The following is a 15,882-nucleotide window of genomic DNA, read 5'->3' as shown; positions in this document are numbered from 1 at the left end:
ATAGGCTTATGCTTATCGAACAGCATTCACATTTCTAATGTGAATCCAAAGAGATTATGCAGATCAAACAGCACTCACCTTTGCCTTCAAGGTATGCAGTAGCCTTATTGTTTTGAAATGCTACAGTGAAAAACTTGGGCAGCACCTGTGCTCCTCAAGCACAGTAAAATCTTCAGAGGGCTACAGTAAGCATTCTGGGTCATCACTGGTAACGTGCTAGGGTTCAGTTTACTAGGATGAAAGACCAATTTAAGAAAGAAATACAGATAAGGTATTATATTTGAGTATTTTTTAAAGCCTCAACACAGACTTTAAATGTGGAAGCTCTGCAGCAATAGCACTATGATTAATGTCTTTTACTGAGAGGGAAAATATCTGTTTGAATGAGATGCTAGGTCAACTGCAAAGAGGACAATTTCAAGGTCATTAGAAACATAAAGATTAAGGTCTGTCTTTTTAGTAGTTTGACTTGGACTTTTTTTTCCTACTTCCTTGAATAGTACCACACATCTTTAATTTCTCACTGGAATTTGTTAAAGCAGAAGTGGTACTGTGTGAGATAAGTGTCCTGAAGAGACTTACCAAATTTTAAGTTCTGTAACGTAACTTGATTTTTCTTTTTTTGGTGTCTTTCCATGCAGCTAACTCACTACATAGGACCACTGGTCTTAAGGTTGTGAAACCTGGGAGAGAGGAAGGAACCCAATATGTTTGTTGTTGTTCCCCCGCCCTGCTCTGTGTGGCCCCCCCCCCCCCCCCCCCCCCCCCCCCAAGGTATAGCTAGGCCTTTCAGGTACTAGCTGTACTTGAAATCAGCAACAAAGCTAGCAATTTAAGTTTCTTATTTCCTGGTAGCTGTATCACTCTGAAAATGTTCTGCTACTATCCTTTTTGTTCTAATAGGGCAATACAGAGATTTCTCGCAACCTTACACCTGAGGCTGAGCTATCTACTGAGTTCTTGTTAGAGACCACTAATATTCCTGCCCATATTTCCTCATTATAACACAAGCCCCTTTGGTACTACCTCTTTTAAGACATATCTCAGTGCTACCATCCTATTTGCATTCAGCACTTCTGAAACAGCAAAATTAGTGATTTTCCACCCTGAAAGGCTGTACAGTGACTTCCAGAGAGCACTGTAGCTCTGTCACAGTGAAGTGGATTTGCTGCCCTAGAGAGTAGGGTTGTTGGACCACAAATTGTAACAAACTCAGTCTTGGCTGGAATAAGTTACTAACACAGGTGCACATGAATATACAGAATAAACAATGGGAGGTAGAGATGTGTGCACATTTGCAGCTCTGTGATCTTAGTGGCATCATGGAGACATGGTGGGATGAGTCCTATGACTGGAGTGTTGGAATGAAAGCATACAAGCTTTTTAGGAATGACAAGCAGGGGAAAAGAAGGGGGGGGGTGTTGCCCTTTATGTCAGCAACCAGCTGGAGTGAATGGAGCTACATCTGGGAATGGATAAGGAGCTGACCAAGAGCTTATGGGTCAGGATTAAAGGGAGGGCGGGGACAGGTGACTTTATAGTGGGGTCTGCTACAGGCCACCCAACCAGAAAGACCAAGCAGATGAGGCCCTTTATGGGCAGATAGGTGCTGCCTCACATTCACAAGCCCTTGTCCTCACGGGGGACTTCAACCACCCCAGTGTCTGTTAGAGGGACAATGCAGCAGGGCATAGGCAATCCAGGAGCTTCTAGGAATACTCAAGGGCACCCTTGGCTGCAGTGACCATGAAATGGTAGAGTTCAAGATCCTTAGGGCGGCAGGAAGGGTGCATAACAAGATCACTTCCCTGGACTTCAGGAGAGCTGTCTTTGGCCTCTTCAGGGATTTGTTTGGTAGAGCACCATAGGACAGAGCCCTGGAGGAAAGGGGTGTCCAGAAAAGCTGGTTAATATTCAAGGGTCACCTCTTGCATGCTCAAGACAAAGTTGGGCAAAAATGCCAGAAGGCCTGTGGGGATGAACGAGATGCTCTGGGTCAAAATAAAACACAAAAAGGAAGCATTGGGGTGTGGGAGCAAGGGCAGGTAGTCTGGGAAGAACACAGAGAAACCGTCCTAGCAGTCAGGGATCAGGTTAAGAAAGCTAAAGCCCCGACAGAATTACATCTGGCCAGGGGTTGTCAAGCACAACAAGGAAAGCTTTTGTAGGTATATCGAGTGAGAAAAGGAAGACTAGAGAAAATGTGGGCCCTCTCTGGAAGGAAACGGGAACCTGGTTACCTGGGACATGGAGAGGATTGAGGTACTCCGTGATTTTTTCACCTCAGTCTTCACCAGCAAGTACTCCAGCTACACTGCCCGAGCCACAGAAAACAAAGGCAGGAACTGGGACGATGAAGAACCACTCACTGTAGGAGATGAGGTCTAAGACCACCTAAGGAACCTGAAGGGGGCGTGTGTGTAAGTCCATGGGACCTGATGAGATGCATCCATGGGTCCTGAGGGAACTGGTGAAGTGGTTAAGCCACAGTCCATCATATCTGAGAAGTCATGGCAGTCCAGTGAGGTTCCCACAGACTGGTAAAGGGGAAATAATCCCCCCATTTTTAAAAAGATGTCCTGGTTTCAGCTGGGTAAATTTGCTTAGTAGCTGGTGCAGCGCTGTGTTTTGGATTTGGTGTGAGAATAATGTTGACAGGACACTGATGTTTGTGGTTGTTGCTGGGTGATGCTTATTGTAAATCAAGGACTTTTCAATTTCTCGGGCCCTGCTAGCCAGAGGGGTCATGGGAAATTGGGAGGGGACACAGCCAGGACAGCTTACTTGAACTAGCTAAAGGCATATTCCATACTGTGGGATGCCGTGCTGAATATATGTAAGCTGAGCTAAGAAGAAAGGGGGGGACATTCAGCATTATGGCATTTGTCTCCCAAGTAACTGTTAACCTATGATGGAGCCCTGCTCTCCTGGAGATGGCTGAACAGCTGCCTGCCCATGGGAAGTGGTGAATGAATTCCTTGCTTTGCTTTGCTTGTGTGTGTGGCTTTTGCTTTACCTATTAAATTGTTCTTTTCTCAACCCCTGAGTTTTACGTTCCTTTCCGATTCTCCTCCCCATCCCTCTGGGTGAGGGCGAGTGAGCGAGCAGCTGTGGGGTGCTTGGCTGCCAGCTGGGGTTAAACTGCGACAAAAAGGAAATAAGGAAGACCTGGGAAACTACAGACTGGTCAGTCTCACCTTGGTGTCCAGCAAGATCATGGAGCAGATCTTCCTGGAAAACTATGTTAAAGCACAATTAAAAATAAGGAGGTGATTGGTGACAGCCAACATGGTTTCACAAAGGGGAGGTTGTGCCTGACAAATCTGGTGGACTTCTATGATGGGGTTGTAACTTTGACAGATCAGGGAAGAGTGACTGACATCGTCTGCCTGGATCTGTGCAAAGCTTGTGACACTATCCCACACAACACCCTTGCCTCTAAACTGGAGAGACATGGATTTGATGGGTGGACCACTCAGTGGATAAGGAATTAGCTGTATGGTTACACTCATGAGTTGCAGTCAAGAGCTCAACGTCCAAGTGGGGACCAGTGATGAGTGGCATTCCTCAGAGGTCTCAAGTGGAACCAGTGTTGTTCCAACACCTTTGTTGGTATGATGGACACTGGGATTGAATGCGCCCTCAGCAAGTTTGCTGACACCACCAAGCTAAGTCAATACACTGGAAGGAAGAGACGCCATCCAGGGCAGGGTGACCTTGACAGGCTTGAGAAGTGGGCCTATGTGAATCTCATGAAGTTCAAGGCCCAGTGGAAGGTCTTGCAACTGGGTTGGGGTAACCCCCAGTATCAATACAGGCTGGGTGGAGAATGGGTTAAGAGAAGCCCTGAGGACTTGGTGGTGCTAGTAGATGAAAAGCTCAAGGTGGGCTAACAATGTGCACACACAGCCCCAAGAACCAACTGCATTCTGGGCTGCATCAAAAGCATGGTCAGCAGGTCCAGGGAGGTGACTGTGCCCCTCTGGTTACATCCTGCCTAAAGTACTGTGTTCAGCTCTGAGGCCTCCAACATAAGGAGCACGTCCAACCTGTTGGAGCAGGTCCAGAGGAGCACCACAGAGGGCCGGAGCACCTTTCCTATGAGGGAAAGCTGAGGGAGTTGAGAATGTTCAGCCTGGAAAAGAGAAGACTTTGGAGAAACCTTATTGCAACCTTTCAGTCTTTCAAGGGGTCTTATAAAAAAGATGGGGACAGATTTTTTAGTAGAGCCTGTAGCAACAGGACAAGGTGTAATGGTTTTAAAGAGGGTAGATTTCAACTAGCTATTAGGAAGAAATTCTTTAGGGTAGTGAGCCAGTGGAACAGGTTGCCCAGAGAAGCTGTGGATGCCCCCTCCTTGGCAAGGCCAGGCTGGATGGGGCTTTGAGCAATCTGGTCTAGGGGAAGATGTCCCTGCCCATGGCTGAGGGGTTGGAACTAGACGGTCTTTAAGGTCCCTTGGTCCCTTCCAGCCCAAACCATTCTGGGATTCTATGATTTAATGATAAAATCCCAATAAAATTAAACTCACTTTCTTAACAGAGTTTATTTACACAGAGAATATCAACCATTAGGCTCCCAGCTTGATTTCCTTGCCTTGCTAAGTCTCTATTCAAACCACAGGAAGAAGCAAGTAAACTGAACTGAACTGAACTGTGCCCCTGTCATGGCAACTGAAGGTTTGCAATCAACCTTCAGACATCCCAGGACAATTCCATTCCTATGCTCCAGGACAGCAACTAGCTGGCTGGTGCACAGGCAGCTCATGCCAAACCCTGTCCCTGTGCACACACGGGGCTGGCCTCAGGGCAGAGAGAGATGCCTAGACAGGGGTGCCCTCAGGGGCCTGCGGGGCTCTGGCCTGCTGCATGTCCTCCCGGTAGCCCTTCAGTAGCTGGTTGAGCAGCGTCTTCTCGGTGTCGCGACGTGGGTGGATGAGTGGCGGGAAGGGGTTCCCCTTGAGCTCGATGACTGCCATCTTGGCACGGTCTATGCCATCTCGGTTGGGGATGTGCAGCAGGCGGGTGTAGCTTCCGGGGTGGGGCTGGAACCGGGGTGCCAGCACCTTGAACAGCTTGTGGATGAGGTCCTTCTCCTGCGGGGTGGCACGCTCAGCTCCAGCACCGCGGCCGTGGAGTGCAAGGAGGGACGTGGGGAGGCACTTACCGTCAGCCAGAAATCTGCCATGCGCATGGCACGCTCGTTGGTGTCCCCCAGCTTGGCGTACTCGATGAGCTGCGGGGAGAAGAAAGGGAGTGACGTCAGGGCCCCTCGGCCGCCCGCCGCGACCCTCCCCCGTCCCGTCCCGTCCGCTCACCCGCTCGGCATAGCCCCGCATCTCGTCGGCCCGCGCCCAGGGCGCCTCGATGCGCTCATGCCGCACCAGCGCCGTCACCAGGTTCCGCAGCAAGTCGAGACGCGAGCGCGGGCCTAGCCCAAACTTCCGGTACACGCGCCCGTGAGAGATAGCAGCCGCCGCCGACAGCCGCATCTCACCGCCGCCGCCACCGCCGCCGCCGCGGGGAACTGTGGGAGGCGCCTCCCGGCAGCCCCCGCGCGCCGCGCGGCACGCCGGAAGGGGTGGTTCGCCCCTCCGCCCCTGCGGGCGGGGCCCACGGCTTGTGCCCGGAGCGGGGCAGGGGCCGCCGCCTGGCTCGGCGGGGAGCGGCGCCCGGAGCCGCGCACCGAGCGGTCTGAGCGGCGCAGGGAGGCGGAGCCGGCCGCCGGCCTCCCGGGGCGGGGCGGGGCGGGGGGCGCTGGTGGCCACACGGCAGGGCCGTGGCAATGCGCAGGCGCGGGAGACCCGGCGTACTGGGGGCCGCGGTGCATGCCGGGAGCTGTAGTTCCGTGTCCCGGCGGGGCCGCCGCAGGCCTCACCCCGCCGCCAGCGCCCGCTGCTGACCCGGGCGGGCGGGCAGGGTGGCCTCTGAGGGGGGCATGGAGAGCAGCCGCCCTCCCTGCTGCCCCTCAGGGCATCTGGGGCGGGGTGCGGGATACTGCCCTCACACGGTGCCGCGGGGCTGGGAGGAAGGGCTCAGCCAGGTGCCAAGGAAAGGCCTGGCCTGCCGGGCCGTTTGCCTTACTCCCCATTTTTCCCCAGAACCCGTGGCGGGGTGCCAGGGGGGCCTCGGACGCCCGTATCGCATCCCCAAGGTGTGCAGAAGCTGCAGACCCGGGCAGCGTTGGGTAAGGCTGCTGGATGGCGCCTCACATAGCCCTCACGGGGCGCAGGAGCCTCCATCCGAATAGACGAATAGACGAGGTGGGCACATGCCTCTTTCCATGAAGACAGAAACGCACCCTCTTCTGCAACAGCTCACACCCTTCATAAGCCCCCAGGGCCTCCTGGCTGTGCATATAGCTCAGCTCCAAGAAAAATGCTCAAAGGCAGTGTGTGGAGGTTTCCTGCAATTGGTTTCTTCCAGCCAACATTTCTGTATTTCAGAGAAAGGACATGTAACAAAAGCAGCTACGAACAGCATAAGAAAAAATATCTTTGTTATTATGAATACATAATAAAATCACCATCATCTTATACACATTTTAGTATTTCATATACATAAATAAAGTGAACAGTATAGTAATTGGAATGTGTAATAGGAACAAACATACGGATTTTAACATGAAATTAGAAAATTTTTAGACCGCATCCCCATCTTTTGTTGCTTCTCTCAGGCTTAGTGTATTAACTCTGAAATACTTCTAGGAAGAATGTTACTGAAACTGTGCTGCCAACAGTAACTCCGGCCATTACCTTAATTCCATTTACAATCAATTTTCCACTCCTTTTCCTGATTTAGCCTGACTATATAGGAATTCCAGCTTCTCAAGAAAGAATAATCATGTATGTACTTGGCACAGTGTTGAAAAAAAATGTTTCCCAAGCTGAAAAAACCCATGATTTTGTTAAACCCACTAACAATCAGCATTTTCCCATCACCACACACTCTTGCAAATGTTTCCATTAAATATATTTCTAACATTATTAAAATAACAAACTCTTTATTATCCTTCTGCTTATAACTTGATGTCTTAACATCAAAATAGTATTTCTTTCTAATAAAATTATACATAGTATTTATATGAAACAAAGTTGTCATGTGCATGAGCCTAGTAATGACACTAGACATGAGTCTAGATGTTTCTATATTCTTATTCTGGATTCTTGGGGGGGGTGGGGGGGTGGGGGGAGGATGTTGTGTTATTTTTGGAGCTACAGAGTAATAAATAAGTTACAAGGTAATGATCTCCCGGGCTACCCAGCAACGAAGCTTAAGATTGGAAATGATTCCTCTGCTGTAGCTTTATAAGACATTGGGTGTGCTGAAGAAAGTGTCACTTTTCTGAGTGTCTTTATGTGTTTATCCAGGTATCTTGATGAAATGTTTCTGATACAATGTGTGTGTTATGAAAGGTATTATACAGTTAATCAGAAATAAAATGAGAAAGGTCTATGCAAAGATCTTAGCCGGACACAGACAGAAGGCTGAACCTTCCCAGCCAGCTGTGCTCAGAGGCATTCTCCCTGCTGGAGGAATTACTGTGTTATGTCAGGTGAGCTTACCTTTACCATAGCGTCCTCTCCTTGTTGCTGGGAGTCAGCCAACAGTTTTGGGGCAGGGAGTCTGGAAAGAGGAGGGTGAAGCACAAGGACAAACCCAAGGAGCACTTTCCTTCACCTTTTTTATGGAGTAAGCTTGTCTGTTGGAAACCCAGCTCTAGGCTGTGAAAACAAATGATGCAGATTCCAGAAAGGGAAATTTTTAAGGTTTCCATTCAGAAAGGCATGGAAACACATGCCGTATTTTATGTTCATGAGTCCATAGGACATCTTTCTGTACTAACAGTGAAGCATGTCCTTTATATAATTTTCTGGTCCAATCACGGAATTTCCCTTCCCTGGATACTTATGCACAGCAGGGCAATTGTCACCTACCCCTGAATTTGATGGTCAAATTGTAGGAACTTCTTATTTGGTATTTGTCTATATTTGGAAAGCAGAGTTTAGAACTGAAGTAAGTGCCTTTTTTAGAACATATCTTGTGGGCAGGGGGCAATAGAATTTAGATGGCGTGTAGGAAATGACTCCTTTAATTCATTATTCAGTATTTCACGGTCAAAAGCCCTGCAGCTACTAATTCTATAGTGGGAATCAACCTAATACAGCAGGTAATGGGGTGTGCTGGTAAACGTATGCAAGAGTTACATAATTTGCAAGAGTTAGAAATATAAAATTTGACATATAAAAAATTCACTTAAAATTGCATATGCATGAACAATGTTACTTATACCTAGTTGCCTGCTTGACATTAAGAAAATAAGATGTAAATGCCTCAGCTTATGCTGTCTTAGAGCTTTCTTTCAGCCTGTTGCATATAAGACCACCCCTCTTTTGGTGACAAGTTTCTTCCCCAAGTCTCACTGATTTCCTTATTACATGGTTCAAAAGACCACAGACTACTTGGATCTGCAGCTCCTGACAGATTCTCCCAGAGGAGAAGCCCAAAGACTACAGGATCAGAGCGCTATCATTTTTTCTAAGCTACCCCAGTGACTTAGTCATTACTTTGTAAATATTGATATACATATAACATGAAGAGGAATACAGAACATGCTCTTAGAGCTAATGCCCTTGCTTGTGGCATAGTGATAGGAAGGAACTGGGAAACAATTACAGGAACGAACATATCCCCTTAAGATAATATACAAAAGATATGAAAGGTTTAGACAGCCAGCTGTTTATCCAACATGACCTGTACTGGTGGTATAGGGATTATACCAACTATCTTTCGGCCCAGAGCATATGAAAGGGAATTCAAACCTTTATGGGTTATCTGAAAAGGGCCTGCTTATATTTTCACCTGTATTCATTCTATTAGAACATGTAAGCCCTGAAAAACACGGCAAAATAAGTTTGTTTTCTTTGCATTTGTAACATGGATGTGACCCAGCACTAAACATACTGTAGAAGCAGCAGCGACACAGATACAACATTGAAGTTTTGTGCTTGATATACTTTTTATCTTCTAAGCACGGCAAAGTCCTCAGCAGCTGTGGTAATCCAAAAGAAATGGTAACATACATCATCCGTGAGGTATGGTCCAACTTGTGCATCCGATCTTCCAGTGTAAAAAAAGGGTGATCCCTTTCATCCCTCTTCACAAATACAAGATCCCCATGTGCAGTACCTCACCTTAGCCATCCTCGTACCAGTGGAAATGTTTTGTCATGTGCACTTCTGCACCTACTCATACTCCTCATATATCCAGCCTAATACACTGCAACTCTGTGTTACAGTCCTGTGAATGAGGTTTAGGTCAGTCTCATGCAGCAGAGGAATAAAACAGGTGGTAGCTCTCTTCAAATGTGAAGCCTTTCTCTGGTCTCAATTTCACTTGGTCTTCAGCATTTCACCAAGGAAAACATGCACCTACAGGAGCTCAGAATCCAGCTCTGCAGGGCTGGGACTGATACTGTGCTTACCAATAAGCCTACTTAATTCACTTATTCTTGATTTTCCTGCTTTATACATCCCCTTTTCTCTTGCTCATCTTTGTGTAAGGCGTCCAGCATGAACCTGTTGAGGAAGGCAACTGGACTTCATGCTGAGCAGCGGGAGAATGGTGGTAAGGGAAAAATAATTTTAGTTTAGGACAAATGCATCTTTTTGACTCTCTTTGAATGATACTTTAGCAACACAAAGCCAAATAATTTCCAGATCAAGAAGCAGCAACCTTGTATCGCTTCTTCACCATATTTTTTTTTTTGCCTTTTTCTGCTATGGTGGTGCATAATAGAAGACATTTCACTTACAGCTGGCCTCTGCTGTGAAACAAGGACCTGCTTTTAACACTCTCCTAAGCCTGGGGACAGTAGCTGGAGTCTTGAGTTCATTGGTATCTTTACATGTATAAAGTAACTGTGGACCAACATTTTCATTATTACAATTAGTTTGTTCAGGGATGATGTTCAGCTACCCCTCTAACCCTGGCAAAATTTTTGTACTGGGTCATTTGGACACAAAATGCAAGGTAGGCAGACAAAATGCTGTGGTCTGCACCATTAGCTAGAGCATGCATTAATTGTATTATACACTAAGAAGGTTTTCTTGATAGTTTAGGTACAACACACAGTGCAGGCTTGACAGTATGGAATTACTGCAAGGAGGCTACCATGAACCGTGAACGCTACAGTACAGGCAGCATGGTTGGGGAAAAGTGGAGAGAAAACTGGGAAATAATATATATATGTATTTTAACATTGTCAGTGCATTTTTATATTGAAGAACTCTAAAGGGACTCTGTTTTTCAGCAGGTGTAGCTAAGGATGGGCTGCCTTCTGTATCCTGGAGTCTCTGGGTGATGCTCGTGGTTTGTAGTCTTCTCCAGATCCAAAATCTACTGTGTCATGATAGTTTGTAAATTCCTGAGGTAACGGAAACTCCTCTGTTGACGAATGAGTCCTGTGTCCAAACACTCTCTCTTGCAGCTCAGCGATGTCGTTTCTGATGTCTGCCATCATCAGCAATAGGAAATCAAATGAACCTGGTGGGCCCTGCAGTTACAAGGCATGGTCATTATTAATACTCCCCTTCGCTCTTACAGTTCTCAAACAGGTTGATGTAGTTACTTTGCAGGTATAATACTGCTTCATATCAGTTGCTGAAAGTTATCAGTCTGGTTTTGAATCAACTTGCTCAGGAAACGATTTTCAAAAGAAGGCAAATGTTTTTGCAGACAGAGCCTACATTTACAAGATGCGCAGCCCTGTTGTTACTTACTAATTCCTTTGCTATACCTGCCTCCTAAGAGTATCCTGACATGTCATGGGACTAGAGGAGATAAATCTTGGTTCCCTCTGTTCCTTCTTATTAAACTGATATAAATTACATTCTCAGAATGACTAATCAATCAATAATTATTACTTATTTAATTTTTTTCCTCAAGAATGCTGGTATTTGGAAGGTATCTTTTCAATAGGGTAACCTCACTGCTGTCCATCACTTACTAAATATTTTGGAAATTACAATGCAGAGAGTATCCATCTGTTTTTATCTGATTTTAGGAAATCATTATTTCTTTTTAGCTGACTTCAAACAGTGAAGTACACTGTTCAGTACTGAGGACATCTTGCTGAACACACTCTTAAAAATTCATTCCACTAATAAGAAAACACTGTAAGAAAAGAATCTTCAAACAATTTCACCTGAAAACAGACTGTAAATACTCATCTTTCACCTGATGACTTCCTCAAAGCCTACAGCTTTCCAAATCCCAGAGAGAGATGAGGGGCAGGATTTTAAAAAGTTCCAGGGATCAAACTCCTAAGTAGGAGTGGCGGCTGAACTGTCCTAACTAGCACCCTGCATAAGATCTCATACTACTTCCTTCTGAGGATGGCCCACCACTGTTGCAGGGCAGAGGTGCACTTTGCCTTCAGTGTCATACCCAGCAGGGGAGGAGGTGTGCAATGCAAAAACACTTGGACAAAAGCAGGTAATTACTTTCTTTACAATAACATTTTCCGTGCATGTATTTTTCACTCTGCTCTTGACACAGGAGAGTTTTTTTATCCTTTTGGCTAACCTGTGTAGTAGTCAACATCACTCTGTTGTGGAAATTCCTCCTGTGAGCAATACTTACAGGTATCCCCTTTGGTCCTGGTGCGCCTCGCTCCCCCTGTAATCAATATCACCTCAGTTAGTTTGCTGTGACTAATGGAAATAAAAAAAAAAAAATCACCACAGTTTGCAGCTGCAGACTCCCTTAGTTAATGTCCCCAGATCAAGAAGCATCAGCTTACGCTTGCTCAGAAAAAGAAAAGAAAGTGAAAGAGGAATTCAAGGCAATTGCTGCTGATTCTAGTTAAAGAAGAGTTGGGCACTTCTGATATTTCTCCTAGACAGTAACAAGCAAACCAGTTAACAGGGTAAATTTACAAAAGAGTGAGCAGTCTAATGACATAGGCTAAAGCATCAACATTTCTTGATGGAAAAGCCAAAAGAGCTGCAGAGAAAGGAAAGTAGGCTGCTTGACAGATAGCCTGGCAGGACTATTTGCAAGACTTAAGGAATGGCAAGCACAAAACACCAGAAGGAAAACATGAAGGGATGGGACAACAAGATGTTTTCAGCTTAGCAAAGGAAATGAGATGGTAAAAGGGTATGACTACAAGTGTGCAGAAGGTCTCTCCAGCATGCCTGCACTTCACATATACATGTGCCCACATTATGGAAAACAGTACCTCTCCTCACCTTGCTACCATCTCTCCCTGGGGCTCCTGGTGGGCCCTGAAAGAGAAAAGAAAGTGTTCACAAGGATGTGAGAAGTTCTGGAGCTAAAGCCAATTGTGCAATACATGACTGGAGATGAGAATACTGACCACTGGGCCCCGTCTGCCCTGCTTAATATGAGATATGTCTGGAGATGGGCCCATAGGTCCCATTGATCCACGAGGGCCTGGCTGTCCGGGAGGTCCAGGTGACCCAGGAACTCCTTGACTCCCTTTTGGTCCTGGTGCCCCTGCAATTGACAGCAAAGGTTACCTGCCAGGGGAAGCCTTTGGGACACTTCATCAGTGCAAGCAGCAGGGAGTGACCATGTTTTGAACCACCCAATTGACTGTTTGCCTTAACACACCCAAAGCCACAACACAACCAACACAGCAGTCATCTGAGACAACATTACTCCTTGTCACAGTAGCTACAAGAGATGTTCACAGAGCAATTAAACCTTGTGTATATAAAGAAGCCAAGACTGCCACTGCCAGGTGGTTAGGGACACAGACTGGGAGTGAAAAGAAAAGCAGAAATGTGTCATTTTCACACAAAGAGAAGAGCAAGTCACATTTTACAAACATCTCTCAAAAAGAAATCCTCAAAATTCGTGGGAATATTGGGTTGAAGGCATCTACATGACTGGCACAGGAGCAAGCCCTTTTCAGTGTGGGCTGCACCTCTCTTTTGCCCAGCATGGCAGCCAGTGCTAGGGGCAAAAAAGGCTCTCTTCTTCCATTTTGCTTTATATCCTTTCCAGTTGCTGCTGGTTCAGCAGAGAATGTTAGTTTTTAGGAAACATATGTTTAGCTCAAGAGAAACACTGTGAAAAGTGTGTGAAAAACAAAAAATCAGGCACCTGTAACAACATTTGCACAAAATAAAGACCATTAAACTGTCACTAACTGAACTGCTTTGCAATTAGAGGGGGAAGCACGGTTCTTCATGCTGAAGACACGTGAAAGACGTAGAAAACGAAAGGCAGAGAGTACAAAGGGTTCCGCAGACAGACTGCGCACAGTGAGGGTTTTCGAAAGGAGCAGAATCAAGCTCAGCGATGAACCCTTCGGACCCCTCCGAGGCCCGTGGCGGCCGTCGGGGCGGAGGGGAGGTGAGCGGGGACGGTGCCCGAGGGACGGGCAGTGCTGCAGCACCTCGGACAGCTCATCCACGGGGAAACGGGCGGGAGACCCGCGGGGCCGGTGCCTCGGGGGCGGCCGGGCGGTGCTGCACCGAGCGGCACAGAGCCTGCGGCTGCGTCTCCAACCATATTGTCCTTGGACGTACGGTGTACTGCGGGCTGGAGGTACCCGTCCGCCGAGAAAATGAGATAAAGACTCAAAACCCAAAGCAAAGCGGGCATAAACGGTGTGTCTGTGTGTGTGCACGTCAGTAGGGAGTAAATCAAACCTTGTAAGGAGTATCTGCTAGTACAATATAAGAATCTTCCTGAAACCCAGGGCAATGCTAAAATTCCTTGGGTTTATTGCTAATCCACAATTAGATCTGCATTCACCAGGGTCTGCAAATTTTTTAGTGTCATTGGCTGCTGGTTGCGAGGTGTCTGGCTTAAGTTAGAGCTTTAGGAACACTCTGCTTCTCTCATTGTTTCAACTTATGCCTTAGCAAAGAAGGTGTGAGTGGAGTTTTCTTTTCAGATTCCTTTGAATCTGGAACACAACATGAAACCAACAACTGAATCCTTGCAAAACCAGCCAAGACAAAACAAAACAGTTGGCACAAACCTCCAAAACCTGAAAGCACATTTTCTGCTCTGCTAATGACAGTGAGCTAAAGCAACAGGTATTCCTGCAATGAAATGGAGAGTGTTTTAAGACTTTTAGGGTTAAATTGTAAGAGTTAAAATACAGGAAATGACAACTGAAGCAGGTGAGATATCCCAGGGAGAGAGAGAAATTTAACACATACAGGACAAACACAGCTTGCACGCCAAGAAACACATGGAGACTAAGACACAATGGATGATGTTAGACGGTTGGCAGAGGCTGACCATAATGACCAGAAAGTATTTAATTTTAGCACAAATGCAAGTATAATAATAACAACCACAAAATGAGCCACATGAAATCCTATCACACTGCAAGATTGAGGCTCATTATTTTAATTCATGGCACTATTGCACATTCGCATCCCTCTGGTCTGTATCTTACCTGGAGGGCCTTGTTGGCCAGGCTGGCCTGGGGGGCCAGGAATATATGCATTAGATGCAAGCACTTTTTCACCAGTGATTTGCTTGCTAAGATCAGCAGCATTATTTGGTAGCAGAGCAACCTGCCAAAACCAAAAATCACTGTAAGCCCTTCATCATTCATCTGGATAAATGACATTCTTGGTTAATCTTTCACGTGGACAAACAGCATACTTAAATACTTCAGGAAAATAAATACAAAATGTTTACTCGTACCCTTCATTGAAATAATCAGAAAAAAAGTGTTACTATGTGAGGTTGCTCACTTTTCAAGTCACTGCCAAAATATTGCAAGTCAATCCAAATGGAGAGCAGGAGAAATTCAGGAAAGGTACAGCAACAAGTTATTGAGAACTTAAGTCTCGTAACTGCTTGGATCTTCTCAGGAAACTTCTTTTTCCTTTTTTATTTTTATTTTTATTTTCTATTCATTTGCTGCCCTTTCTTAGGGCATCATTTGTTCAGAAAATTTTCTCCATTGCTGCACAAGTCACCAACTTTTTATAGGTTTCAATAAGAGTCCCAAATCCTTTGTGGATCTGGCCCTGTAAACACATTATTTAACCCAGCAGGTATCTGGATCAGCTCTGCATAAAGACAGCAAAGGTAAAGTGAGACTATAAGGAGAATTTCACACTGTAGTTTAAAATGTCATTATCCATTACATCAGGTGCTTAATTATCCATGGAACATTTATATGCCCAGATTGAATATATTTAGCAACTAAACACATTTAGACATATTCTGCAAATGTTTAGTCTCTCCAGGGGCAGCTGAAGGGAGATGACAAGCCAGGAGGTTGGTCTGCAGGGAGGAAAGAAGTTTATTAGCGGCGTGTGGCTGCACATAGAGTTGGGAATTTTGCTCTGCCAAACGGAACTGAAGAGCTATTTCAGCAATACCAGGGCAGATCTATCCCTGGGTCAGCTTTGTTGCTCCCTGAATGTGTTTGGCTCACTAGATAATTCGATGCTGGATTCTGCAACATTGGCATGGGAGAGCTACATTAAATAAAATACATAATGACTCCTACTATCTGACAATGTTTTTAATCAGCTATTTGGAATTCCCTGCACTGGACTGTTCTCAAGACTTCCATATCCGCCTGCCTTTAGTGCAAACCTAGTATTTGTAACGTACAGAAAAATAATAATGCTATGTACTTCTTGTAGTACATACTATAACTGGGCAAATTTCTTTTGTCAAACAGGATATTACTTAAGAACTGCCCTTTAAGGGCAGCCAGTGCTGCTTGCAGTTTGGGATTGGGTGCACACAACAGTTCCGAAGGAAGCAAAAAAAAATTAGAGAAAAAAGTTAGAAATGCTGAGACAGTCCCTGCTGGCATTTCCAAAACACCAGCTTGATTTTTTCATACTGGAATTCAAAATGTGATGAC

At 45.9% G+C, this 15,882-nt stretch overlaps 2 protein-coding genes across 4 annotated transcripts in view; both read right to left on the bottom strand.

Annotated features, from left to right (window-relative positions):
* Positions 1-4,527: 4,527 nt before the first annotated feature.
* Positions 4,528-5,546, bottom strand: MRPL17 (mitochondrial ribosomal protein L17). 2 transcript variants are annotated; one of them, XM_040580001.1, is made up of 3 exons: positions 5,318-5,541; positions 5,167-5,235; positions 4,528-5,095 (listed from the first exon to the last, which is right to left on the bottom strand). In XM_040580001.1, the coding sequence occupies exons 1-3, from the start codon at positions 5,489-5,491 to the stop codon at positions 4,823-4,825; spliced, it is 516 nt and encodes a 171-aa protein (XP_040435935.1). In that variant the 5' UTR covers positions 5,492-5,541; the 3' UTR covers positions 4,528-4,822. The 2 variants fall into 2 exon arrangements, with proteins under 2 accessions (XP_040435935.1, XP_040435934.1); XM_040580000.1 differs by having other exon boundaries at positions 5,167-5,546.
* Positions 5,547-6,481: 935 nt separating this feature from the next.
* Positions 6,482-15,882, bottom strand: part of CCBE1 (collagen and calcium binding EGF domains 1) — a 101,893-nt gene continuing 92,492 nt past the window's right edge. Inside the window, exons 7-11 of one of the 2 annotated variants that reach the window (XM_040579925.1) lie at positions 14,446-14,566; positions 12,382-12,521; positions 12,254-12,289; positions 11,643-11,678; positions 6,482-10,554 (exon numbers count right to left, since the gene is read on the bottom strand). In XM_040579925.1, coding sequence (XP_040435859.1) covers positions 10,321-10,554; positions 11,643-11,678; positions 12,254-12,289; positions 12,382-12,521; positions 14,446-14,566 — 567 coding nt within the window. In that variant the 3' untranslated portion in view covers positions 6,482-10,320. Of the gene's footprint in view, positions 10,555-11,642; positions 11,679-12,243; positions 12,290-12,381; positions 12,522-14,445; positions 14,567-15,882 lie in introns of both variants that reach the window. The other variant, XM_040579926.1, reaches the window with a different exon arrangement.

Source organism: Falco naumanni, chromosome Z (genome assembly GCF_017639655.2).
Source record: "Falco naumanni isolate bFalNau1 chromosome Z, bFalNau1.pat, whole genome shotgun sequence".
NCBI classification, from domain to species: domain Eukaryota; kingdom Metazoa; phylum Chordata; class Aves; order Falconiformes; family Falconidae; genus Falco; species Falco naumanni.
The sequence above is the reverse complement of the archived record's forward strand: the minus strand, read 5'-3'. Positions and strand labels throughout refer to the sequence as shown.

Bases quoted from the DNA above. Each gene is read 5' to 3' on its own strand.
- MRPL17 (XM_040580000.1), bottom strand. From the start codon at position 5,491: ATGCGGCTGTCGGCGGCGGCTGCTATCTCTCACGGGCGCGTGTACCGG. The intron at 5,096-5,166 runs GTAAGTGCCTCC...GCCACCCCGCAG, and splicing joins TGGCAGATTTCTGGCTGACG to GAGAAGGACCTCATCCACAA.